The sequence below is a fragment of the Trichoderma camerunense genome, assembly GCF_050948025.1.
Source record: "Trichoderma camerunense strain CBS 138272 chromosome Unknown V8C40scaffold_11, whole genome shotgun sequence".
NCBI lineage: Eukaryota > Fungi > Ascomycota > Sordariomycetes > Hypocreales > Hypocreaceae > Trichoderma > Trichoderma camerunense.
In genome coordinates, this window is record NW_028145359.1 from 196610 (window position 1) to 222362 (window position 25753).

Sequence of the window (25753 nt, forward strand, 5' to 3'; positions counted from 1 at the left end):
GGAGGCGACGCGATCTCGCCTTACTAATGTAGATGGACAAACTTGGGGTCCCCAACTGTGCCCTCGTGTTTGCTCCTTTTCTCCAATGCGAATATATAGCCCTACTGTCTTGGCAATCTAACGAGGCGATTTGGCGATTGATTTGAAGGACAAGGCGTCTTTTCAGTCATCAGTCAAGATGGACGCCATAGAAGACAGGATGGAGAATGAACTGCCTACCGACAAAGAAGAAGACTCGTCTCCGACTAGTGACCCAGAAAGCGCACCTGGAAGTAGTCATGAATTGGATTGGGAAGACGACCCTCGCAATCCATACAACTGGAGTGATGGAAAGCGACTCTACCATACCGTCTGTGTTTCTCTCTACGCGTTTACCGTGTAAGTATACAGCGACAGATATCATGAAAACAGAGCATCAGTACACATGAAACAGAGAGTGTGGCTAATCTAGCGGTCTATCAGCACATACATGTCTTCAGCCTACGCACCAGGAGCAAAAGCAACAGGACAGCAATTTCACGTATCCGAAACGGTTTCTCTCCTCGGCATCTCACTCTTTTGCCTCGGCTTGGCCTTTGGACCAATGATAGGTGCACCGCTTAGCGAGACAGCAGGACGATTGATTGTGTACCGCCTGGGGCTGCCCATTGCTACCCTCTTTCTCATAGGAGCTGCTACATCAAAGAACATTGCCTCGGAGGTCATTTGCCGCTTCTTCGCCGGCGTCTTTGGAAGCCCGGCATTGAGCGTTGGCGGAGGTACAATGGCAGATATGTGGCCTCCTGCACGTCGTGGACCAGCGACGGCTCTCTTTGTTATGGCCCCCTTTATGGGGCCCTGTATTGGTATGTCAATGCCCCAAATCATTCTTCATTGCTGTATCAATTATGGTGAAAGGCACGACACTAACCTGTCACCAGCTCCAATAATCGGCGGTTTTGTCGTGGAAAGACTCAACTGGCGGTGGCTCGAATGGGTCTCCGTCTTCTGGGGTGTCGCGACCTGTATCTTTGCCATCGGCATGAAGGAGACGTACAAAAAGAAGATCCTTGAGCGTGACAATAAAGATAAGATCAAAGAGAAGCTGCTCTCCAAGAAGAAGATGCCCTCGTTGAGCTGGGGCGCGGTGCACAAATGGGTGACCGAATCGTTGGTGAGACCTATGCATCTTCTCATCACCGAGCCCATCGTCCTGTTCTTGAGCTTGTACATTGGCTTCGACTTTGCCGTGCTCTACGCATTCTTTGCGTCTCTCCCTTTGGTCTTCCAGAAGACGTATGGTTTTAATTCTCATCAGAACGGGCTCGTCTTTATCTCCCTGGGTGTTGGTACACTGATTGCAACTATGACGAACGTTCTTTGTGACCGCTTCATCTATCAGAGGAAGGCTATTGAAGCACGCGAAAGGGGGGATGTGGGCCACCTGCCACCTGAGCAGCGCCTTTATCCAGCTATGATGGGAAGTTTGGGAGTCGCCGTTGGCCTTTTCTGGTTTGCCTGGACAGCTCGCTCGGATATCCACTGGATCAGTCCGGTCCTTGCTCTGATCCCCTTCAACTGGGGAAATCTCTGCATATTTGTGAGTTACTCTCTCATGGTCTACTTCACGTGCTATATGTATACTAATGAAGGTACATGATCCAGGCCACTAGCATTACTTATATGATCGATTGCTACGGTGCACGATACGGCGCCTCGGCGCTATCAGCAAATGCCTTTACACGCTATGTGTTTGCTGCTGCCTTTCCGCTCTTTATCATACAAAGTAGGTTGACCATACGGAGATGAGTTACTATTCTTGACAAAATACTGATTCCACGTCATCTAGTGTACAATAAATTGACGACAAAATGGGCCGCCAGTCTGCTCGGTTTCATCGCCATTGGTCTGATTCCAATTCCCTGGATCCTCTTTGCTTTTGGTGAGAAAATTAGAAAGAAGGGCCGTTATGCTCTTTGAGAAAATCATCTTGTTCTGGGAATGCTATTCATCTGCTATGGAGCATTGCATTAAGAGGTTGGGCCAAATTTCACGACATAGTTGGAGAGAAGATGAGAAAGTATTTGCATTTTTAGATTGAAAAAGACCAAATAGTATAGACTAATCATCATAATCAAAATATCAGACAAATCGCAGTGGAACTCTCGGACTGAGCAATGTCTCACCAAAGTCTAAGCAAGTACGAAGGTGTCAGCTATAGTAGCCATAGGTTTCATTGAAACTTTGCTTATGCACTACCTCATAAACTTTTACATGTACTCATAATCATTAAATGATATGCCAAGCGTGGACTATCCTGGGGTTTCTTGCAGCATCTCAATGAGAGTCATCTTCCTTGATAATTACTCATCTTAATTTGTCATTCTTACCAAGAACTTACAAAAGCCATTCAGCATGAAACGGTGTAACTGGAAGGAAAGAATATATAATCAACAAGAGCTAAGTATTGCTCCAATATCCTAAAGGGGTGAGCTCCAAATATCCTAAACGGGTGGCAATTTGTCATATTACAACGACAATGCCTCATTCGTGCGTCAGTATTCTTCCGTGGTTCATTAATTAAGACAGTCTCATATAATGGTGATGTAAGGTTGCAAATGATCGAGAAGATTTTTGGCAGAGAATAAACACACAGGGTAATTAAAATGTTTGATCATATGTAGGACCAGATTTGTGTGGCGTGGAAACTTATGATCTCTTGATTTGAAGTAAAAATTGTTCCGATTGTGGTAAACAATCTGCTACTCCATCTCTAAGCGCAAGTTGGCCGGGGATCAAAGGTAGTTGTCGGCATGCTTTCCGAAGAAGTTGGAGAATCTGGGGTAATTGGAGATGAACTAGCAGCGGGGAGTAAGCCAGGGGAGAAAGCGACTACATAGTCTTTCCACATCACAGTTACTGCCGGAGGTTGGTCCGAGGCTTGTACCGAAGACTGCTCATTCTTCAATCGGTCTCCTCTAGGTCGAGAAAGGGCCAAGGGGTATTTGCTTGCGTAGCTGAATAGCGAAAATATGCTGCATACATTGAACGCTGAATTATTTCGGCTGGAGCCACCCCTCATGTACTTATACTGGCCACTGGCGAGCATGATACCCTCATGACAACTCAAAGGGTGTTATCCCCATCCATTACGAATCATGCGGGGTACTAATATCTTCCTCGGAATTTGGCTTACAATACTCGGCCTCTCTAAAGCAATTCACAATCCAATTATATCGGGATGGAATCCCGATCCCTCGATTCTCCGAGTTCAAGATGATTACTATATCGCTACATCCAGCTTCGAGTATTTTCCTGGAATTCCTATCTACAAAAGTAAGAATCGCTGATCTAGTAGGCTAGAGTCTAATTATGTAGGAGAGTATCTAACTTGAGAACAGGTCGTGACTTGTCCAATTGGACACTAATATCACATGCGTTTACGCTACCTGACCAACTACAGCTCTATGGCACCCCCACAGGAGCAGGTCCGTATATCAACTCAGCATGAGCCAGTAAGATCATGTACTTATTGACTATTGATAGGAGCCTGGGCGCCTTCATTGGCTCATTTTGACGGAAAATTCTGGATTGCCTCCATGACGCGTTGGACATACGATCCAGTCGCCCGAGTATGGCCACGCGTATTCTTTGCGTCGTCTGTCGACTTGATTCACTGGTCTGAGCCTACTTGGGCTGATCCGTGGGGCATTGACCCAGAGCTGTTTAGAGATCCCGTTTCTAAAAAGACGTACCTGAATCTTATGGCACCGAATAACAACCAAGACCGACTCTGGGGCATTTACCAATGCGAGATCAATCTGAAAGACGGGAGCTGTAGTGGGCAGTATCGGAGTTTGTGGAACGGTACCTTGGCCCACAATGCTACAGCTCGGCCGGAAGGGCCAAAGATGACCTTTAAAGATGGCTGGTATTACCTCTTAATCGCGGAAGGTTAGTTTTCTCTACAAAGAAGATGTTCACAAAGAAGACGAGTGGGAATTAATGCTGTGTCAAAAGTGGAACCGATGATCTGCACCGCTCGACTATTGCCAGGAGCAGGTCCCCGGAAGGTCCCTTTAAGGCTGGGCCAAACAATCCCCTTCTCTTCAATGGGGCGTATGGTTTCGACAATTTGACGGTGCAATCTACGGGACATGCTACGATGGTAGAAACCCCAACAGGTGAATGGTACGCAGCTTTCTTGGCTCGAAGGAAGATAAACGGAAGCTCTCCGCTGGGTAGGTCTTAGGTGTTCTAGTACGATGAACCGAATGCTTACCAATGTTAGGGCGAGAAACTTTTCTCACAAGTGTCACCTGGAAAGATGGATGGCCAATCTTCAACGACGGGAATCCGATTCTCCTCAGCGAAGAAGTTGGGCCGGTAACTGGGAAGCGCCGCATTCCGCCTCCATTCGTGGAGAAGTTTTCTTCTCAAACTCTAGATCCTGAGTGGTATCAGCTAAGAACTCCGTATACTCGGAACTTCAAGATGCACAAAGGCAGTATCGAGTTGAGACCAAATGTGTTCAGCCTTGGCGATAGGGACACACCTGCGGCGCTGCTCCGAAAGCAGAAATCCCTCAATATGACGTTTTCCGCAGAGTTATTGGGCTTCAATAAGACATTGGGACCAAAAAACAGGTCGGAATCTCTTCGTATCTCTCTGAGTTTCAGCACCAGGACATTGGCGTCACCGGGTGCGCAAACACAACAGGGCTTTGCATATATACGGAGCTTTGGCAGAACCAAACATCGCAGGTACTATTTAATCGCTCCTGGAATGCTAAATGATTGTAGCATTGCGTTTTACTGAGGCTAACTTGGATAGTATCATCAAACCCCCCTCAACACCACAATGTTGACAGAGCCCCTCGTGTTGCACATTCGCGCCACTCCTTTACTTTATCAACTTGGATACATTTTAGGTAATGCGCTTCAGCCAAACTACATAGCGGAGATTGCCTCGTCTTGGCAGGCATTCGCACCGGCAAACTATTTTGTTTTCTCGGGCGCGTCATTCGCCATTTTTGCGACAGGACTTGGAGAACCTTGGCCGTATGATGGGCCGGTTGTGGGGTTCAAGAGAGTTACTGAGACATACTATGAGGAGAATATCCCGGATCACGACATCTGGGATAAGGAACAGCCGACTGGAACTTGCACCTAGGGCATCAGCATCGCATTGGATACTTGTTCGAAGCTTCAATGCATCAAGCGAGGAATGAACCTGATTCGACTCAACAGGATTTGCGTGTATTCTACTGGTCACTGGTACTGAATTGTTTATTTGTATTCCATCCTTTCTAGATAGTGTTGTACCAAATATGACTATAGGGAAATTAAACAAGCTAATTGCATCTTATAATCAATCTTAGTGGCGAGGTGAATGCCAATGCCATCGATACGAGATGTTAACATAAGTGTCCTAAGAGCATCAAGCATTATCGCATCGGCTGGCGGAGCGCAGAATTAGTGGCAGGAAAGATACAAGCTGAAGGAGCATGAGACTATTGCCAATACTTGAAGCCCACTCTACTTCGGTATATTACAGCCAATCGGTTAGGCTACGAGCTTGTTTAATAGCCGCTTTTTAGACCAAAATAGCATGGTGTTTCGATATTTTGCTGTCATTATGATACGAAATGCGCTATCGTATGCAAGGCGGGATGAAGCGGCTTATACTCCATACGCCTCTTTCTGTAGGCCTGCAAAGGTTGTTCGCTTAAATGCCTTGTGTAGTTATAGGCGTCTGTAAAATCTCACCTACTACACTGCATATCACATTCAATAATGTGGTCAAAACATGTCTGAGATGGTGACTGGCAACTACCGCGCATATTTGGCGCCAATTCGAGAATTTTGGTTACCAGAAGGAGCTAGAAGCATGAAGGTGGCTCAGCTGGAGGTTCGTGATATGGCAGCTCGGCTACTGAGAATGCCTCATATATAGAGTAGAAGGCTCACTCCCGTAAAATTGTCTGCAATGCTCTTCATTCACAACAAATTAATTACTGGATTCAACATACAAAGCGCGACCTTTGCGCAGTAGTAACCATGGGCGATGATCCTCATCATAAAGACAGACTTGCACATGCAAGAGTTGGGTCCTACTTTTTAGGACCCAAGGCTGAGAACTTTGATATCCTGAGTGAGCTCATGGGCAAAGTATTGGCAGACCAGAAGACCGTGCGCCAAAATCTCTACCACGATGATCCTGAGTTTATCACGTCTTCGATGATGCAAGCGTCGACGTATACAGAGAGTATTGACGAGCTTCGAGGCTATGTCAACACGCTATCAGAGAAGCTTGCGTTGCATTCGATCCCCTTTTGGTCGCCTCGATACAACGCTCATATGAATATGGATGTCGCATTGCCAAGCATCATTGGGTGTAAGACATCTTTGCCTTTAATGATGATCTGTGTGGCTAACTGGGTTAGACATGGCGACGATGATGTACAATCCCAACAATGTCGCAACTGAAGCAAGTCCTTTGACTACAGAGAAGGAAAGGACTGTTGGGAAAGACCTCTGCAAAATGCTAGGTTACAGAAAGAGAGGGAATGTTGCGCCCTGGGGTCACATTACTTGTGTAAGTGGTTTCTCAATTTTTGTTGATCAGATCATTGCTAATTGTTATCGTCGCAATAGGATGGTTCTGTAGCCAATCTTGAAGCTATCTGGGCAAGTACGTTGCGCTCTGTTTTTACCTTTAGAATTTAAAGGCCTTATGCTAACACTTTGTAGTCCGAAATCTCAAGTTTTACCCGCTGTCTTTGAAGCTTGCTATTGGGGAAAATGAAGGCAAGGGCATAGACCCTCCGCTCAAATTTTTGGCTCATGCCAATCCTCCATTTCTCGTCGAAAATTGCAAAGGAAAAAAGAAGCCTTTTGTTGAACTTGACACATGGGAGCTGCTAAACCTGAAGCCCAGCACAGTGTTAGAGCTTCCTACCCGTCTTACGAATGAGTACTCCATCACAGCTCAGTTCTTACAAGACGCTCTCAAGCCATATCTCATCCAGACGGTCGGAAAAGACTACTTAGAGCGCCGCTTTGGCATTGAGACGTCGGGCAAATTCTTCCTCAGCACAACGAAGCATTACTCCTGGCCCAAAGGCGGTGGTAAGTGTCATTATCATATCATTTTCGATGGAATTCACCGCGACTGCGCATTAAATAAGTGTCTAACTAATTCTTGAATTTTAGCAATCTCGGGCATTGGGTCTGACAATTTCATCAATGTTGCAGTTGATGAAGATGCTCGCATGGATATTAAAGACTTACAAAAACACCTAGATAACTGCATTCGTAACCGCATCCCAGTATATGGTGGCGTTGCCATCATGGGATCGACAGAGCATGGTGCTTGCGATCCTCTTGCTTCCCTTGTGCGTCTGAGAAAAGAGTATGAGGCTAAGGGCCTATCATTTGCGATCCATGCTGATGCCGCCTGGGGAGGATATTTTGCTTCCTTAATCGACCATTCCGTCAAAGGCTCTCCGCCAAACGATCTCCTCCCACTTGTTCCTGCATTGGCTCTTCAACCCTACACAATGGAGCAGCTTCAGTACCTCGAATTTGCGGATAGTATCACCATTGATCCTCATAAGTGAGTCTAACTTGCCGTCAGATTATTGACATACCCATCTCACATTCATCGTTAGGTCAGGATACATAAACTATCCTGCGGGTGGACTCTGCTATCGTGATGAGCGCATGAAATATCTCATCACCTGGACCAGCCCTATTGTGTTCCATGCGAATGACGAGAAGGGGAGCATGGGCGTCTATGGTGTTGAAGGCAGCAAACCTGGTGCAGCAGCAGTTGCCACTTGGCTGACGCATAAAATGCTCAAGCTCACCCCCCAATGGCTATGGTAGGCTGCTTGGTGAAGCTGTCTTTACTTGTACCAAGGTATGTTGGTCATATGAATCCTATAACCCATGTTGTTGGATAAATGACTAACTTGCGTGACCTTAGCTTTATTGCCATTGGGCTACCATGACTAGAGCGGAAGACGACCTTATTGTTTGTCCATTGATACGACTCCCCAGTGAAAAGAGAGGTCTCCCCGAAAGTGATATCGAGAGCGAGAAACAACGCATCCGAGACAAGATTCTAAGCGTTACAAACGAGCAGCTTTTTGACGACCCAGACAGCATGGACTTTCTGAGTCAATTGGGTGGCGATTTAATGATTAATGCATTTGCTTGCAATTTCAAGGTTAACGGAAAAGTGAACGATGATGTTGTAAGTAATACCCAGCTCATCTCTAGTGATCATGGATGGCTGCTTACTGATTCCTGTGCGTTTCCGACAGAACGAGGCCAACTATCTCAACCAGCGCATTTTTGAGCGTCTGTCTGTCACATCAATGGATGATGTCGTTGCGAAATGACCGCTTTTCTTGACCTCGTCAACCTTTGGCGAAGCTACATATGGAAAGTGCCTTGAGACTTACAAGCGCCGTCTGCAGCTTGTCCACGGAGAAAACCCTGCCCGAGGCGACCTATCATATCTGGTCAACGTAACGATGAGTCCATGGCCTACCGACAGGGATTTCCTCAATAAGTTGGCTGAAGATTTCAGGCGCGTTGCGAATGAAGAAGTTGAGGTAAGTTTGCCTGTCTAAGCTACAACAAAAGATGAAGAACTAATCGTCGGCGTAGAAATGTATCATTCGCAACAGGATCGAGCCCGACTTCCATGGATTTGTTATGCAAGGTCTCGACCAGATTCATCTTGTTCATATACCCATGTTTCACATGGCGAATCACCGCTGGCAGCTCATTATCACAGCTGACTTTCCCGAAGATGCTAAACAGTGCTACCAGCAGCTCCGCAAGGAGAACCCAGCTAAATTTTACACTGTGGCCAATACGGAAAAAGAACTCCTTGAGGACATGGTTAAGCCTGGCGCTGATATCGTGTGGCGCCTTGATGAAGGCATACCGAAAGATGGTCAAGAACCTATCATGACCTTCAAACTGTCTAACATCCGCGTGGTGGCTCAAGGGTCAATGTTCTTCAACGCGCTTGATCAAGCTTATCCTGACCGCATGCCTTTTTACTTATATGGCAGCAAGGCTGAAGCTCACCTTGATCATGTGCTCAAGAAGGCTCCCAACGGCATGGTCAGTGCTGATAATGTGAAGTTGACTCTTGAACCCGAGCTAAACGACGAGCAACTTGCCCAGGGTGTTGTTGCGGTCCTTGAAGATGTCTTTGAGAATGCCATCCAGCCATTGTGAGCTTAACCATCCTGATCCACACATCTGAAAGAATGCAAGAATGCTAGCTAACTTGATACAGGCCTCTTGATGGCTCGAATATCTCCCTCGCAGCCCCTGGCCTGAACTTGGCGCTAGGTAAAACACACAAAGCGTCTGTATATGAGAGCTATGAAGCTTTCAAGGGCGGAAGTGCACCTATTTCAAAGGGTGACATTACATTGGGAGGGTATGTCTTTGCAGATTGGGCGGACGTCAACATGGATCCAGCTGCTAAACCATGCCATGAGCTTAAGAACTAAGAGAATCGCCTGGAAGGATTTTACTATGTACGTTGAGCATGTAACAAATCACATATTGATGCCATCATGATCGTACAACAATGCTGCTGAAGAACCCTGGTTTCCCCACACTTACCCCGCGGGGATGCCCTGTGAGATTTGTTAATGGCATTGCACATCTAGTATTAGTTCAGATGTTCAGGTTGTTGGAGAAGACTCTAATTGTAGCCTCTAAGCCGGGGATTCAAAAACTGAACTAACTATTGGCACGCTTATAGGCTGTCTGGGCGGTGTATATCTCGGGCCAAGTCTCGGAGACACCCCGAGCATCCCGCCTCTCCTGCACACGTGAGAGCTAACACGCTTCCCAGTGACGCGGATGACCTTCGTTTAGCAGGTCTGGACCCTTCGAGTTCGTATATCGGTTTGATATGATCCGAACATGTCTTTGATCGACTCACAGAGGAAAACTTCCCCCTGTAATCATGTGATTCTGCTCCATACTCGTGGCTCTACCCCACGATTTCATTCTGCGGGGACTCCACAAAGGCATTGAAGCCATTGGCGCTATTTGCCGTGCTATTTGTTATCCATACCTTTTGCTCCATGCCATTCCGCTCTAATACCCGTCAACAAGCTTAGAGTTTTAGCTTCCTCTACATCATCGCTAATTGCTCTGTTACGAGGCATGCCTACTCTCTGCTGGATGCTCTCCGGTCATGATGCCTGTCGACGATGTAGAAGCTGAGGATGTGCAAGGCTCTGCTACCGGCTCTGAGGATAAGCAAGCCGCCTCTAAAAAGCGAAAGCTCTCTAGCAGGGACGATAATCAGGAAAATGAAGGTCCCGCTTGCCAGAACTGTCGAAAGAAAAAGTCAGCATGCTCGAGAACTCAGCCTTGCTCCGCATGTGTGAGATACAGTATGTGAATTAGGACAAAGCCGGAGAATGATGACATTAAATGTTGCCCTGCAGATGTCGAATGCGTCTACTACGATGGAAGAGCCAAAACGGGTGTTCGCACTGGCGCCATTGAGAGCATCAACCAAAGGATTGGTGAGTGAATTCGAAACTGGATAAGCCGTTTCATCTTCCCTTTCTTGTCTCATCGCCCGCTGATTGCCTTCACCTAGCGTCGCTGGAGCAAATGTTCCTTGGCCAGAGTATCCTGTGGAATCAATTGTTCGGGGGCTTGAATTCTCCCACGAGCGGAAGCGTCGAGAACACAAGCACGGATGGATTTACACAAGAAAACTTGGAACAGTCCATTACCCAATTGCGGAATCGACTGGCTTCTACTGTACAGAACAAGCAACAACCCGCGGTACAGGACTTAGATGGGCCATCACAATTACCGAAATCTCTCAGTAGCAGTGCACCTGGGGCTACCAGTGAAGCTCGATTACCGCCAGACGACCTCATGGACGCGCTCATCGAGATATACTTTGAACAGGTGCACCAATGGATACCAATGCTTCATGTCCTGCACTTTCGCCAGCGGTTATTAATGCCGAATGGACGTGAAAGCGCGTCGACCATTTTCTACGCAATTACATCGCTATGTGCACGATTTTCCAACGATCCACGTCTCGGCCACGGTGCTGAAAAAACGGCCTACGCTCGGCAATGTCGACAGGTAGTAATACTTCGCAGCATGGAGTCTTTCTCAGTCGAAAATCTACAAGCTTTGACGATTTGTTCTTTTGACTTGGTTAGTCATTATGCTTCTGCTTCTGTGTTGAGGATGCTGCTGATTGTTTTCTCTAGATTGGTGGCGGGCGAGGTCCTTCTGCATGGGTGAGTAATTATTTTGGACGCGATCGTAAAGTAGCTGAGAATCTAATTGCTTTTTCATTCTTGCGTAGTCGATTGTCGGCAGCATGACACGAACAGTCGAGCAACTTCAGCTTAGTGTAGAAGAAGAGGACCAGAATAAGCCACTCACCAAGACGTTAATCAGGCGCATGAACTTCCTACCTCGATGCCGCAGCTGGAGCGAGACCGAAGAGCGCCGGCGCGTCTTTTGGAATATATTCATAATGGATCGCTTCTGCAGCATTGCCACAGGATGGAACTTCTCTCTCACCAGTGCCGATGTCAAACGAAGACTCCCTTGCGAGGGCAGCCTATGGGAACGTGGCCAGCCACTCGACGTACCCACGCCCTACTTTGGCATCGCAGACCTAACATCGCGGGCTAATCCAGCTGTGCCGACAGCCCGACCTGATGGTGAAGACCAGGATCTCTTGGGTGGTTTTGCTTTCTGTATCGAGGCAACGGAGAGCCTGAGTCTGGTTACCTCGTTCTTCCTTCAGCATGACTTAGACTTCAGTGACCCTCACCAGTTTCAGTTGTGGTTGGTTCGCTTCAAGCAGCTTGACTTGAGATTAGTTCAGTAAGTCGCTGTTCAGTTGGGATAGTGTTACTTTTCCCCAATCAGTTATACTAATCTCGATTGGTGATATTAGATGGAAAATCTTCCTGCCCAAACCTTGGCGGGAAGCATGTGTCCTCAACGCGGATGGCAATATGGACCCCAACCTCACCCTAGCGCACATGACGCATAATACCGCGGTAATTCTGCTTCATCAAGTTATCGCATTCCCATTACCTGAGTGGCAGAGTCAACGGCTACGATTGCCATCCCTCTCAAGCGCAGAAACATGTTTTGCAGCCGCGACTGAAGTGAGCATCATTGCAGAGGCATACTTGCAACGCTCAACTTCTTTAACCAACCCTCAATTCGCATTCTGTCTGTTCATTTGTGGGAGGTTGCTTTTGGCCTATTCGTCTTACCACAGCCAGCCTCTGGCTCCTTCATTCAATTCGCTGGTCTCAAGTCTTTATAACATCTCTAGCCGCTGGAATGGACCCTTTAGCGACGATACGAATGGGGAGACACACAACTTGGCGTCCAAGTTCGCCACACGTCTAACGCAGGCACGGCAGCACGACCAGCACATTCTCGATATACGGGAGCCAGTATACTCGGACGACCAGTACATTGATAAAACAACAGTCAACACCAACAGGCGGGAGGGTTCAGGCTCAGGCCCAGGCTCTTTTACCCATGGCGTTGACACTACCGGCGTCGGCGTGCCCACTCCCTCACTTAGTGATCTCCACGGGGCATCACCCGACAGCATCTCGATGGCATTTCCACCTTTACCGCTAAGTTTACAGGGCCAAATATCCTACAGCAGTCACTCAAAGTCTATACCAATTGAGTCTCCTCGGACTAGTGTTGCAATAGGCGTGCAGCCCACAGATCCTATGATGGCCGATGTTCACTCTTATGATGGCGTTGATGCTTTTCTCGATCCATCTTTTCCACCCGATCAGAGGGTGAGCGTTTTTTCTTATTCAAATAACATTTAAAATACTCTGGATGATACCGATTGGCTTTTTTATCCGAATAGTGCTCTAATTATGAGCTGTTTATATTCTATATCTGTTTCAATATATTAATGGCAACTCCCAAAGAATCCTACTACAATACCCTAATCGTTTATAGCTCCAAATTTGTGAAAGGTAGCCTCCCATTGTAATCCATATCCAATCCTGGCGCGAGCTCGCGCGAGGTTTCAGTCTATATCTGTATATCTGATAGGGACATTGCTGCCTGCATCTCCAAGAGTTTGTTCCCAAGCAGCAAGAAATAGTAATCGGCATACACAAGACCATGGTTAGCCCAGCGCCTCGGAGCAAACTCGTAGTTGTTGATCGTGGCACCTCCAAGGATGGTCTGTGGGATAGTATCGTCTTGGATTACCGTAAATTCCGTCTGTACGTTCTGAGTATTTTGCTCTACAGTATCCAAGGTAGACGTTGTCGTTTTGAAGTGACTTTGTGGAGTCATGTGCTTCGAGCAGATAGCCTTTGCTATTCTAATCGCACTCTCAAAATAGGATGACTGCTCTCCCTGCTGTACAAGTGCCTCGTGGATGAGAAGCATACCATAAGCAGCAATGACCGCCGCACTGGTGTCAGGCGGTTGTTCAGAATCCGTTGGAGCGCAAAAATCCCAGGGCGGCACGCTGTTAGCAGGCAGCTTACTGAGAAAATAGTCTGCACACGCTCGAGCAGTTTCGAGAAAAGATACATCTCGCGTCCAGTTGTATGTTTGCGCGAAGCCTGCAATGGCCCAAGCCTGACCACGGGTCCATGACGATGTGTCGGAGTATCCTTGGTTTGTCAGTCGAGATTTGATGCTACCAGTATTCGGATCAAGGACCACGAGATGTGTCGTGGAGTAATCGGGCCTGATGTGGCATGCTTGCGTTTTCTTTGCATGGTTCACAGCAATTTGGTACATTTCTTGGTCTCCAGTCTCCGAGGCCGTCCAGAAGAGCATGTCTAGGTTCATCATGTTATCCTTCGTGGGAAAATAAAAACGAATCGTTAGCATGAACACGTAGTTAAGCTCAAGAAGGTGGTATGGTGAGTCTTACAATGATGAAAAGAAAGTCTTTTGCCGGATCTGTGAACGAATACCGCAACGTCGTGCAGGTATCCCAGGATCGTATCGCTCCAGTAGCTGGCACGTATCGCGATGCTAACACCCGTGATGCTCGTATTATAGTATCTCGTGCAAGTACGTCGTGATCGAGTGTCCAGGCGAGCTTTGCCCAAGGGAAGATCATGAAACCAAGGTCATGCGTGGAAGCCAGCGTCGAGTTCTGATGGAGGTTGGTCGTCCACCACTTGCAAGCGAATCTTGCCAATTTCAACGTTAGTTTCTAAAATGCCTCCACTAATAATATTCAAGCTACAAACATACTCGAGATGCATAGGATGGAGTGTCGAAGAAGACACTGATGGCTCTTGTATCATGGCAAGCTCTCGCTTGAAGCGTCGTTCTCTTTCGAGGAGTAAGTATAAACTACCAGGAAAGAAACCCGACGTCCAGAAATCGAGCTCCCGAAATACATATCGTGTACCGCCTGGTTTGGTGTACTCGGGGTATAGAGTAGGCGGCTCTGACTATGGCACCAAGGTCAGATGAATAGCTCTACAATATTCCACACCTATAGCCCATACCTTGAACAGAGCAGGCGCTGCTACTCCCCATATCTTGGCCACCACATTGCTAGAATAAAGGCCTTGTAGTAGAGATCGTTTAGGATGCTTCCCGTTCGTAAGATATTGATGTTCTGCAGGATGTTGTTTTGTCGTGTTCTTTAGCCTATAGGTTAGTCTTTCTCATGTTTGTAAAAACTTTGGCGCTATAAGTGCTGTCTTACTTGGTCTGGCAGCCATTCAGGGCTATTCTGAGATTGATCTGGCGGTAAGTAGCCTGGATTCTGATCTCCGTTGGTGACAGACACAGAGGTAGGGGGTTCTATTTGTAGCATCTTTAATAAATCGAGTCCTGTGTGCAAGTAGACCGCGGTTCAAAATGGTATCACTCAAGAGAAGGGTATAGTGGTCTTGTATGAAGATTCGCAAGGTAGCAAGAGCCAACAGAACTCTGAGAAACTGATCAGCTTCTCATTCCATAGGACAATATCGAATCAAAACTTCTTAACGGGGCCATCTTCGTTATTTCTGACCTGAGCGTCCAGTCGGCCACCATCCGGCATCATGGCCGCGAGGTGGGTCGGAGTGGACAAACGCTAGCAGGGGCATATTTGTGGCTTGCGGAGGTCGGAACAAGACTCGGGGCCCTCCGAGGCCATTGACGCTACTAGGCTAAAGTGACGATGTTCAGCCATTTACAATATCATGCCACTGATGAAGGATATATATCAAGGAACGAGAGAATCATAGACGATATGCAGTCACTTAGGAGTTGTGTCATAACGTTGCACTTCTCTCCTCGGTATTCCGATAGACGGTGAAACCCAGTGTCAGAATCTCACAATGGCCGCCTCCAAGGACATGGAAGCTTCCCCGCAGGCTACCCATCAAGAGGTACCTGGCATATCGGAGAAGTCTCTCGATGGTGATGAAGAAACCAGTCGCTATGTGGATGGTCCAGGCTTTGAGATTGACGCGGCGACCAACAAGCGTCTGTTTTGGAAGATAAACCGGCGCATTCTTGTGATCCAGCTGGTCACCTACTTTTGCCAATCCTTGGATAAAGGAACGTTGAACTTTGCGTCTATCATGGGCATCAAGACTGATGCCCATCTCGTGGGGCAACAAGTAAGTCACATTTCACCCAAATGTGTTTATCTGCGGCGGCCATGTCACTTACCAACATCCAGTATTCGTGGCTTGGAACTATTCTATACCTGGGTATCCTCGTCGGAGAATATCCACAAAACTTTTTGTTGCAAAAACTGCCCTTAGGGAAACTCCTCGCTGCCAATGTGTTCTGTTGGGGAACCGTGGTGGCATGTTCCGCTGCGACGACCAACTTTGGTGGCCTCATGGCCCTTCGGTTTCTGTTGGGCTTTTTCGAGAGTTGTGTGCAACCAGCAATGATGTTACTGTAAGTTGTTCCAAGCCCAGCTTATCTCAGGAAAGCGACATCGCTGGCTTTTTCTTCTACGAGATTGAGGACTGATGAAAAGTCTGGTATTATAGGACTTCTATGTGGTACACGAGAGAAGAACAATCTATGTTGAACTCGCTCTGGTATTGCATGACAGGACTGCAACTAATGGTAAGACATACACATTGAGGCTATCTTTCGTCAATGAGCCTCCTCGTATTGCACCCTATACTTCAATTGCTGATTACAATATAGGTTGGCGGTCTCCTTGCCTTTGGTGTCTCCCATTTCACCAACGGTCCAATTAAAAACTGGCAACTTCTCTTCCTCGTCCTTGGTCTAGCGGCAGTCGTGTGGTCCTTTTTCATAGCCATTCTTCTTCCTGACAGCCCTATGAAAGCCAAGTGCTACAGTGAAGAAGATAAGCGCCTCATGGTCGAACGTGTGCGCCACAACGAAACCGGTATTCAAAACAAGAAATACAAAAAGTATCAGATTATCGAGGCACTTACAGATCCTCTTGTCTGGTGTTGCGTTTTACTCATCACGGTTGCAAATTTGGTCATTGGCGGACTTGGCGTTTTCTCCAACCTCATTATCGAACAATTTGGCTTTACCTTACTCCAGACGCAGCTTCTCAACATTGCCCAGGGTGGGTTGACAATAATTGTCATGGTCTCTTCGGCATGGGCGTCTCAAAAATCAGGGCAGACATGTCTCATTATGCTGGTAAGCTCTCGCTCTATTGCGTTAAGCCAACGCAAGTTACCCATGTGGCGAATCTTATTAATAGTATCATCGTAACGCAGCTTTGGACTATCCCAGCTATTGTCGGCACCATCGTCATTCTCGTCGTAACCCCAACCGCGTCAAATGCTGGTGGAATGCTTATTGCCTTCTACTGCACACAGTTCTTCCTTGCTCAAGGCAATATGATCATTTCCCTCGTCACACGCAACATAGCTGGGCAGACGAAGAAAGGCATTACTATGACTCTAGTCTTTGTTGGCTGGGCGGTGGGTAATCTGATCGCCCCGCAGATCTTCCAGGAGAAAGATGCTCCTAGATATCTACCAGGATTTATTGCGCACCTTGTCGTTTACGGAGTGTATTTGTTTTTGGTGGTGGTTACAAGGATCGTTCTTCTGGCAAGAAACCGACACAAGGCAGCGCAGGTCGCCGAGATCAGTCATGATCTGGCGTTTCAGGATTTGACTGATCGAGAGAATCCGAACTTTCGCTATGTTTACTAAGTCGAGGAATTTCTAGTAGAGGAGAATTTAGATAATAATTCTCTTTGTTTAGTTAATAAGTCCTTGGTCATTAACCATAGCTGTGCCAGTTCCCCTTAATGATACTTTTCTTGACCAACTACTTGACAACATGATGCTCATAGATAGATTCTGTCTTAGCCAATCACAGATAAAGTTTCCATGATACGGAATGCATTATTCTAAACCATTTATTACCCCTTGAATTATATTAATCTACCTCCATTGACTAAATAATGTTGTATACTTCGTAATCTATTTGGAACACTTAAGACTATTATAAATAATATCAGCTGCCTGGTATGCTGTTGCATATGTGGCAACTTGAAGATGGGCTGTAATGACAACAGGGAAAACAGAGGTATCAACAATACGAAGCTTGTTGATGCCCTTAACTTTAAGGTTGGTGTCAACCACCTTGCCCATAGCTGCAGTTCCCATGGGGTGGAATGTAGATCTGTCAAACTGTTAGATTCTGTAGTACGGGATAGGGCATGTATTCTGTACTTACCCAAGCCCAGCAGCAATACGGGCATCAATGTAAGCATCTGTTGACGCTGTAGTGAATGTCTCATTGAAACCTGGAGCGCCAAGCTCGCCAGCAATAATATCACGACCAATAACGGTACGGTTGGAGTTGGCAAATGCGATTTGCAGACGAATACCCTCGCGGGCAACAAACTTGTCAACCTCAGTCGCGTGGTAGTTGGGATCAATGTTGGGCACATCATTGATGTTGGCGGATTTGAGAGTGACGCTGCCCCTAGATGTGGGCAAGAGATTGATCAGAGCAAAGGTGACAGCGGAGCCGTCTGCAGTACCGGCATACTGGAATACATGCTCGTTGAAAGTGCGGTCCTGCTTCAGCAGTGGGTGCTTCTTGGGATCAGGTTTCTTGCCCTCATCCTTCTCAATAGCAGCAGCCAGTCCAGCTTTGTCGGTGATGCCGGTGGAGACGAGGAAATCAGCTGGAGTGCCGTAGCCATATTGAGGCTCATTGAAGAGCGGGTTAGCAGATCCAATGGCATATCCAGCGGAGGGATCTTTCAGAGCCCAAAGTGCTCCGAAAAGACCGTGGTCCGCAAAATTCTTGCCAACTTCAGGCTGGTTCAGAACGACGGGAATTTTAAACTTGTGCAACTCATCAGAAGGCCCAATTCCAGAGAGCATGAGGAGCTGAGCAGTTCGGATAGCGCCGGCGGCGAGGATAATCTCTTTGCCTTGAATCTTGGTGCCGTTGGCGAGCTGAACTCCAGTGGCTTCAGGCGCTTGGTTATGCGATTTGGGAGTGCTTAGAAGAACCTTGGAAACTAGAGTTTCCGTGAGAACAGTTATGCCGGTCAACTTGAAGACATTATCGGCTATCTCACGGCGACCCTGGTTTTTGTTCTCGAAGAGATCGCCAATACCAAGGGGGTTGCCGGCGTTGCCATCGTTGTTAGGGAGCGGATGGACGCCGACCTCTTGCCATGATTCAAGGGTCTTGTTGCGCAGAGGGAATTCTCGGTGAGTCGATTCAATGCTCTGGATGAGCATAGGACCATCTGTACCATGCTCAGCAGCGTTTTTGACAGGAGCAGGAGCAGTCTCGGTCAACTTCATATAGGGGAGCAGACCAGCATAAGACCAGCGATGGTCGCCAACTGTATCACCCCACAGGTCGAAGTCAAACTTATCACCACGAATCCAACCACCTAGGAACTCACGTTAGTTGACAGTCTTCAATTGCAGCAGAAAGGTGTTCTCTGATCGGTACGCTCTCCTCTGACGGCAACGCAGCCAAGTTGCATCATTTTCACGTAGAGTCGCCAGTGTATATATTAGAGGGGAAATTCTTGTTTACCTGAGTTGATGACAGTGCCACCTCCAAGAGCTTTACCGCATGGCAGAGATACCTGGCGATTGTCCAGATTCACTTGCGGAATCGTCTCATACTTCCAATCATACTCCCCTCCAATGAGGTTTGTAGAGTTGGGGTAAACTACGCTGGGGTCATTGTTGGCGTTGCCTCCAGCTTCAATGACGAGGATCTTGAGTGCTGGGTCGAGGTGATGGAGACGGCTAGAAACAACCGAGGCCGAGAGGCCACCTCCAACGAAAATGTAATCCCAAAGCATGGCGGACGCTTCCTCTGCCGATGTATGGAAAGGAGTGCTACTCTGCTCCGTCATCTTCACACGAGAAGGTAAAACAAGCTAATTATAAGAAGAATCGCAAAATCTACCTGATGCAGGCGACCGGAATATCGGATCCTTAGCAGTCTCAGGTTTCCAGGAACCCGGCAACTAACACAACCAACAACCAATATGACTCCTTTGTCAATTTCGACAAAATTCGATAGAGTCCTGCGAACTATCCGGGGGAGGCTGGCTTCTGCGGGCCAGCTAGCTTGTTCCAGAAACACTAGCGGAGCTCCTTTCTTGGACCCTGAACGGGAATCTTTCTTTCAAATCTGAGTCCTGGAACTGGTCGATCGATGTGAAAGAGGCTTCCTTCTTTCGATACAGACAAGGTTTCAGAGTTTCAGCCACAAAGGCATCCAGCCGGATTATTATAATTATCACCCAACGCTCCATTCGTATGATCGATGTTACTCCGAGTACTTCTAAGCCAAGTGTTTGGGAAGGATTCAGCTTCAGTGAACCAACAGACAAACAGGGATAGATGGTGCCATCTTTAGTGTTCAAGCATAGGAAGCAGGGATCGGCTTCCGCATCTGCAAAGTACCTGAAGCCAGTGTCAGCACGTCAGCCTCCATCTGCAACCCCCTAGTAAGACCGCTGTTTTGGGCATGAGTGGCCGTAAAACTGGGGTGTTCTTCAAGGTTGTTGCGCGATTTTGCACTATTGGCAATGAAACCCCCCATGATGATCGTATGGACCTCGCTTCACCCCGGCCATCGAGTTGAGCCGGCGAGCATATCGACGAGGTTAATGCTGTCAAAACGTGGTCTGCCATTCGGCGGCTTTCCGTCTTGCCACGCAAACTCACCAAATTTAAAGCGCAAAGACCAGCTTGGAGATCGGCCTAGTTCCCGGCTCGTTAAATTAGTGCGACCGAATTGCCTACCGAATTGGGTAATTTCTGCACAGTTTCCTTGTACAGCAACCCAATTTCTCACAGGACATGGATTCCGCCGAAGAATTCTCAGCTGTTGTTGGTTCTTCTCCGGGAGTCCCGTCAGCCTCGGGGTGTTGGTTGGGTTGCAATTCTCCCTTGAAATGAGAAAATCCGGCCACCTGCAGATTCTGCAGTACATGCAACATAACCGGTTGGTCGCACCAACAGGAACCTGTTGGTTGCTGACCCGGATGAATTACGCATGAATCGGGGGGCATACAGGTACATGTAGTCTTCGCAATAAATATTACAACAGTTATCAACAAACCGCTGACGAATATTCCCATCTTAACCGACTATGCATATGCGTGCACTCAAGTTCACATATAGGCAATCAACTGCTTTCTTTTGTCCGCCGAATGCTTGACGCAGATCCGGACCTGAGCTCTGCACAACCAACAACATACATTAATGTTACACCAGCAGACTCCATGGTTTCGCGACGAGCGCAGTGGGGATGTCGCTGCTGCAGCGGTCGCGGTACCGGCGCAGATTGTTGAGGCCGAGTTCCCGCCCATCACAAGCGCGGGGGTCGGTGTATTGATCGTCAGTGTATTGATGCCTCTGATTGCGACTGGATGGACGGGCTTGAGGGTTTGGACTCGACGGCTTAGAGGCATCTCGCCGTTTCTCTTGGAGGATATTCTCTGTTATCTTGGTCTTGTAAGTTCCCTCAATGGCAAATGCTTGGACCCTGAATCAATGATTGACCAAGCCGGTCAAAACAGCTTGTGTTTTGGGGCGTTGGTATCAATTACATCTGCAGTAAGTTGGCACTTCTTATACACCCTCTAATAAGTCTGTACTCTACGACTATGATGCTGATAGACATGCTATAGTGGTTGTTATTGGTGGCGGCGGCTACCATCTTCGCGAGCTCCAGCCCATTCAAGTTAAACGATTCTCGCAAACGACCTTCGCCGCACAGGTGCTGTATGCCCTCGCTCTGGGCTTCACCAAGAACAGCCTCGTATGCATGTTGAAGCGCATCTTTTTTACACAGAACTATGCATGGATCGCATATATGATACTAAGCCTCAATGTCGCCTGGATGGCTCAAACTATACTTACTGGTATCTTGATCTGCCGGCCCATCACCATGAACTGGGATCCAACTGCACGAGGCCACTGTGGCAATCAGACATATGCCTTTGCTGCAGTCAGCATTGTCGATATTGTGACCGATCTGGCTATCATAATCCTGCCGCTCAGATTAGTTGCAAACCTACAGATGAGGAAACCGTACAAGGTAGCCCTGATGTGCGTGTTCGGATTTGGTCTCATGTAAGTCTTCGATTAATGATACCTATTTTGGTGTAATATTTTGGTTGGACTGACAGATCGATCAGAACTGTCGTATTCACAGCGATCCGCCTATACTTCGTCTTCAACCTTGACTTCACGGATATTTCGTTCTCGTCTATTCCCCTTACCATCATCGGCGTTATTCAACTGTGCGTCGCCAATATGGTTTGCTCTGCGCCTCTCCTCCGTCCGGTACTTGACCGTACCGTAGGCCGGTGGCTTTCGCTCTCCATTGGCAATTCCTCGCGCGAAACGCCCCGAAACGGTTCCGCACCTGTCAATAGATTGATATCCGGTGACTCTGCAAATACAGGGCTGCGAAAGAATCTTCATAACCGTTCGAGACTGGCATCAGGAAGGGGAAAGGACTTTGAACGGATTACAGAGAGTGAGGAGAATCTGAGATGGGAACTTGACGTAATGCACGCGGACAAGGGGCAGTCAGCATATGCAGCAAGCCCGGATGTAAATAATAGCAATATTGACAAGGTAAATACAGTACCAGCAGGGAGAATCCTCAAGATTCAATCTACAGAGATATCTCGGGAATAATAAAATCGTATTTAAAATGAGCAAGAGACTTCCACATTGGGACTCACATGTAGAAGAATGGCATCCTACAACGACGGACTCGTACAGGGAAGTCCAGCTGTCGGGTGAGTTGCCCTTTTTGTAAGTATCATTTTCCCAGCTGATGCTGTTGGTAGCTGATGCTGTTGGTCAAGACACCCCAGATTGAGTCAGTGGAGAGTGGATCATTGTGTTCTTGTGAGTCAGTACCCCAATTGATCGGGACACCCATCATCAGGCCCTTGTACATAGAGCGCTGCTCGGGTGACTTCGATGCCGCTGCAGCACTCATCATTTGCAGTTGGTTAATTCCTCCTCAGCTTTCTTAATTGCATCCACCATACTATCCACGAGTTAGTGTTTCAGGTTGAATGTAATGAAAGCACTATTATATTCGCTTCCTCCGTAGCCTTGCTCTGTTGAACGACCAGGGCAGAAATGTCAGTCATTACATATTACGTGATTTGATACATCTCAGAAACCGTTCCTGTCAGCTAGGAAGCAACCATGGCAACCCAGCACAATCTTAATAAATTGATAGATCATATGCTAGCAACAGAACGTCCAATTAAGTAGAACGCTCATGTTTGCCGGCTTCGTTGCTTTGTAGGAGACTCGGCATATCGGCAATAGCTCTGCGTCTATCATCTCTTGCCTTCGGTTTTGGAACATTGCCACATGTTACAATTACCAAGACATGTAGGGTGGGATTTAATGCATACTCTCGGCTGCGTGTGATCCTTCATTTAATATTTTCCTACTTTTCTTCTTGGCATTACCACCTGCCATTGTTGCTGACGCATTGACGCCCAGAGTGAGCTTGCAATATGCAAAAGTAGAGTCTATCCCTTGTTTGCAAGCGTTTATATCACAAGGTGTATAATGGTTTAATATTGCTGAATTATTATGCCACAATATCTACTCTAAATGGGAGAAAAAATGTCAAAAGAGACAAAAAAAGATGCTAGTCTCCTCCGGGAAGGCTCGAACTTCCAACCTCCTGATTAACAGTCAGACGCGCTAGCCAATTGCGCCACAGAGGATAAGCTTCATGTGTTGTCGATAACGACACAAATTGTCTTAAGTTCAATTGCCTAATCGCGAAAGCAGATTGAATAAGACAGAAGGGGGCTTGGTTCTTCAGTGGTTCTCTCTTTTCCTCTCTCTTATGAGCAAATTGAACAAATATCTGGTATCTATGAATGCCTTTCAGTACTCTACTAAACTGGAGCGCTGACAATAAACCTTATGGGAAGTCTTCTCATCCAATTCAGCCTCGTAGGATACTAGTAGCACAGGGAGCTACCTAGACTTGTATAGTGTGCGAATTGCGATGGTATTCTATCCTTGGCTACAGAGGGGAGTGGAGGGTTTCCACCATGTAGTGTATTCTGCTGCTGGATCAGATTACTTCTCTTCACTACTCTACCCTCCAATCCGCATTCAGACTTGTGTGCTATATAGCACCTTGAAAACGTTATAATCCTCCAGCTATTCTTAACAGCATCGTCGGTATTAGCCTGCTAGTTCTATTAGGCACGGCGGCAACTAATTTTGGTGTCCATTGTATAGGCTTGGGGTACTATGAGTGAAATGTTTAGCCCAAACTAGAGTCACGGGTGTATCATAATTTAGCATTGTTTGACGAGCTGTGTTACTCTATATGGGAAATACGACGATTATCGAGACTCAGAAGAATCACTTTTCACAGCTACAGTTGATATTTAATACCAAAAGCGATTGAATACTTTGCTAGCAACTAGCTATCCAAGTTATCTAAATGAGCGTAGCGAAGGGAACTTAAATCTCCAGTTGAGACATCTAGATAGATGTTGAATCCCATCAATTTTGGTGTAAGTCGATAAAGATGATATCGTTATGTTGACCATAAAAGTCGGGTCAAATAGACCCCTTGCTAGGCAATTCCCGATTAAAGAGCAACACAGTTGAGAAGGTTCAGGCTGATAAGGCCACCCTAGATATCGTAGTTTCTGATTAGTGGTGGCTCAGGGGGATTTGAGATAAGTCAAGATATAGCTCACCTGTTCTGCACTGGAATCACAGCAGTATGAGCCGCTGCTGCAGCTGTTTCCGAGGATACCAATATTACAGAGTATGCCTCCCAGAAGGCCATTGCAGCAAACTGCAACCTGATTGGTGTTGCAGGTACTCTCTCCACCGTTGTTGTCTTTACCACTGCCATTATCTTTGTTGCCACCAGCGGTAGGCACGGCGATGGCAGTGGCAGCCAGGGCAAGGAGAGCAGTAGCGTACTTCATATTGTTAAAACAGAAATAATAAACTGAGACTGGGACAGTGGTAACTGGGTTATGAAGTAAAGACTGGTAGAAGTTGATGGGATGATGTGTTGGGAATCGTAGGAATATTGCTGCGTTTTATATCTTGGACTGTGCCCAAGAATCTCTTGGATCTCAACCGAAACTCCAACGAGGACAGGGGCTATAGAACTTTATGATGTTATACTTTGTCCTAGCCACCTGAATCGGATGGATTATTTGGCGATCACGGATTGAAGCTCAAACTCTAGCAGGGGTAGCTTGAGAAATGATATAATCCCAACGGTTATTATTGCCGTTGCTTGCAACTCATGCATGAGTTAAGTCCAGTCACCCTATAATTCACGCCTGTAGCTTACATGAATCTCGTATTCACTAACCTATAGTCGTTATAAAATTGTTTGTTTGTGTAAAACATCTCCGAAATACACCGTGGATATTTATTTACAACAGATCGGCAAGCTGATTGTAGTCAACCATTCGGCTATATTGCAAAGATTTGATAAGACATGCCCCTGATAATCATGGCGATATTCTTCCACTCTCTGACCTGGAGCTTCAATTGACCTTCCTGATCGCAGTACCAGTAAATTATTTCTTGAACTTTCAATCTATTCAACCACAGGCCCCTAGCGCGGTGATCGACACTGACTAATTCCTAGTGTAGTGATCGACATTCATTAAGCTTCTTCATATAAGACACTGATGCAGGGGATAAACTCAAAACTACCGAGCTACGATGTATTCAAGTTACTTAACCAAATATCTAATTAGCTGCTTGAGCTGCTATTCGTGGGAGTCGCGGCCAGATTCAAGTCATTTGTGATAACTTCCAATTAGGCGAGCCAAGTAAGCCGCGGAAACGGTGAGAGTAACCGGCCGATCGCCCGCACAGTATGACCAAGACGCAACATGGAGAAGTTAATTCCATGATCGACAGTATACAATAGAACTAAGCAACGAGCTTCCATAACTAGATGTAATATTCTACTAACTTATGCTTCGTTGGGAAGCTATACCTCTGCTTCAATTTGATAGTCGCCAACATGTAGCTATATGTAGCAATGCTGATCAATCTCTTCCCCCTCGAGCAATGCGATCTCCAGATCTATAATCTCGTTCTGAACGACGTATAATACTCAATGTTGGTGAGCATCAATTAACTGACGAGTTGATACTGATATTGTAATGGTTTCTTCAAAACAGATGTTCCAGTAAAGCAGAATAGGTTAGCACAAACGAGATATGCTTT

General features: G+C 46.8%; 8 protein-coding genes and 1 non-coding gene across 9 annotated transcripts; 5 read left to right on the forward strand and 4 right to left on the reverse strand.

Annotated features, from left to right (window-relative positions):
• Positions 1–98: 98 nt before the first annotated feature.
• Positions 99–1959, forward strand: V8C40DRAFT_279966 (MFS transporter; the record flags this gene model as incomplete). The annotated part of the gene is made up of 5 exons (XM_083221320.1): positions 99–378; positions 463–845; positions 921–1579; positions 1645–1765; positions 1829–1959. The coding sequence occupies exons 1-5, from the start codon at positions 179–181 to the stop codon at positions 1957–1959; spliced, it is 1494 nt and encodes a 497-aa protein (XP_083071930.1). The 5' UTR covers positions 99–178.
• A 3825-nt stretch (positions 1960–5784) lies between these two features.
• On the forward strand, positions 5785–9544 carry V8C40DRAFT_279976 (pyridoxal phosphate-dependent transferase). Its single transcript, XM_083221321.1, has 12 exons — positions 5785–6375; positions 6425–6576; positions 6636–6672; positions 6732–7109; positions 7194–7596; positions 7652–7864; positions 7903–7906; positions 7969–8238; positions 8309–8374; positions 8435–8602; positions 8658–9235; positions 9301–9544. Exons 1-12 carry the CDS (start codon positions 6039–6041, stop codon positions 9518–9520), a joined length of 2826 nt encoding a protein of 941 aa, XP_083071931.1. The 5' UTR covers positions 5785–6038; the 3' UTR covers positions 9521–9544.
• A 298-nt stretch (positions 9545–9842) lies between these two features.
• On the forward strand, positions 9843–12987 carry V8C40DRAFT_247612 (transcription factor domain-containing protein). The gene is made up of 6 exons (XM_083216371.1): positions 9843–10420; positions 10475–10555; positions 10633–11210; positions 11267–11296; positions 11365–11894; positions 11968–12987. Exons 1-6 carry the CDS (start codon positions 10219–10221, stop codon positions 12875–12877), a joined length of 2331 nt encoding a protein of 776 aa, XP_083071932.1. The 5' UTR covers positions 9843–10218; the 3' UTR covers positions 12878–12987.
• A 101-nt stretch (positions 12988–13088) lies between these two features.
• Positions 13089–14853, reverse strand: V8C40DRAFT_279981 (glycoside hydrolase family 88 protein; the record flags this gene model as incomplete). Its single annotated transcript, XM_083221322.1, has 5 exons — positions 13089–13874; positions 13951–14215; positions 14280–14482; positions 14540–14677; positions 14743–14853. The coding sequence occupies 5 exons, from the start codon at positions 14851–14853 to the stop codon at positions 13089–13091; spliced, it is 1503 nt and encodes a 500-aa protein (XP_083071933.1).
• A 350-nt stretch (positions 14854–15203) lies between these two features.
• Positions 15204–17454, forward strand: V8C40DRAFT_32943 (major facilitator superfamily domain-containing protein). Its single transcript, XM_083222842.1, has 5 exons — positions 15204–15646; positions 15709–15935; positions 16031–16109; positions 16194–16667; positions 16748–17454. Exons 1-5 carry the CDS (start codon positions 15362–15364, stop codon positions 17189–17191), a joined length of 1509 nt encoding a protein of 502 aa, XP_083071934.1. The 5' UTR covers positions 15204–15361; the 3' UTR covers positions 17192–17454.
• A 10-nt stretch (positions 17455–17464) lies between these two features.
• Positions 17465–19326, reverse strand: V8C40DRAFT_275351 (GMC family oxidoreductase; the record flags this gene model as incomplete). Its single annotated transcript, XM_083220698.1, has 3 exons — positions 17465–17666; positions 17721–18903; positions 19053–19326. The coding sequence occupies 3 exons, from the start codon at positions 19324–19326 to the stop codon at positions 17465–17467; spliced, it is 1659 nt and encodes a 552-aa protein (XP_083071935.1).
• Positions 19327–20162: 836 nt separating this feature from the next.
• Positions 20163–22207, forward strand: V8C40DRAFT_247618 (GPCR, PTH11-type). The gene is made up of 4 exons (XM_083216372.1): positions 20163–20992; positions 21058–21094; positions 21169–21613; positions 21679–22207. The coding sequence occupies exons 1-4, from the start codon at positions 20741–20743 to the stop codon at positions 22184–22186; spliced, it is 1242 nt and encodes a 413-aa protein (XP_083071936.1). The 5' UTR covers positions 20163–20740; the 3' UTR covers positions 22187–22207.
• Positions 22208–23173: 966 nt separating this feature from the next.
• Positions 23174–23247, reverse strand: V8C40DRAFT_t137. Its single transcript has one exon. It is a non-coding gene; the product is annotated as a tRNA-Asn (tRNA).
• An 887-nt stretch (positions 23248–24134) lies between these two features.
• On the reverse strand, positions 24135–24545 carry V8C40DRAFT_279983 (uncharacterized protein; the record flags this gene model as incomplete). The annotated part of the gene is made up of 2 exons (XM_083221323.1): positions 24247–24545; positions 24135–24179 (listed from the first exon to the last, which is right to left on the reverse strand). The coding sequence occupies exons 1-2, from the start codon at positions 24481–24483 to the stop codon at positions 24135–24137; spliced, it is 282 nt and encodes a 93-aa protein (XP_083071937.1). The 5' UTR covers positions 24484–24545.
• Between the last annotated feature and the right edge of the window lie 1208 nt (positions 24546–25753).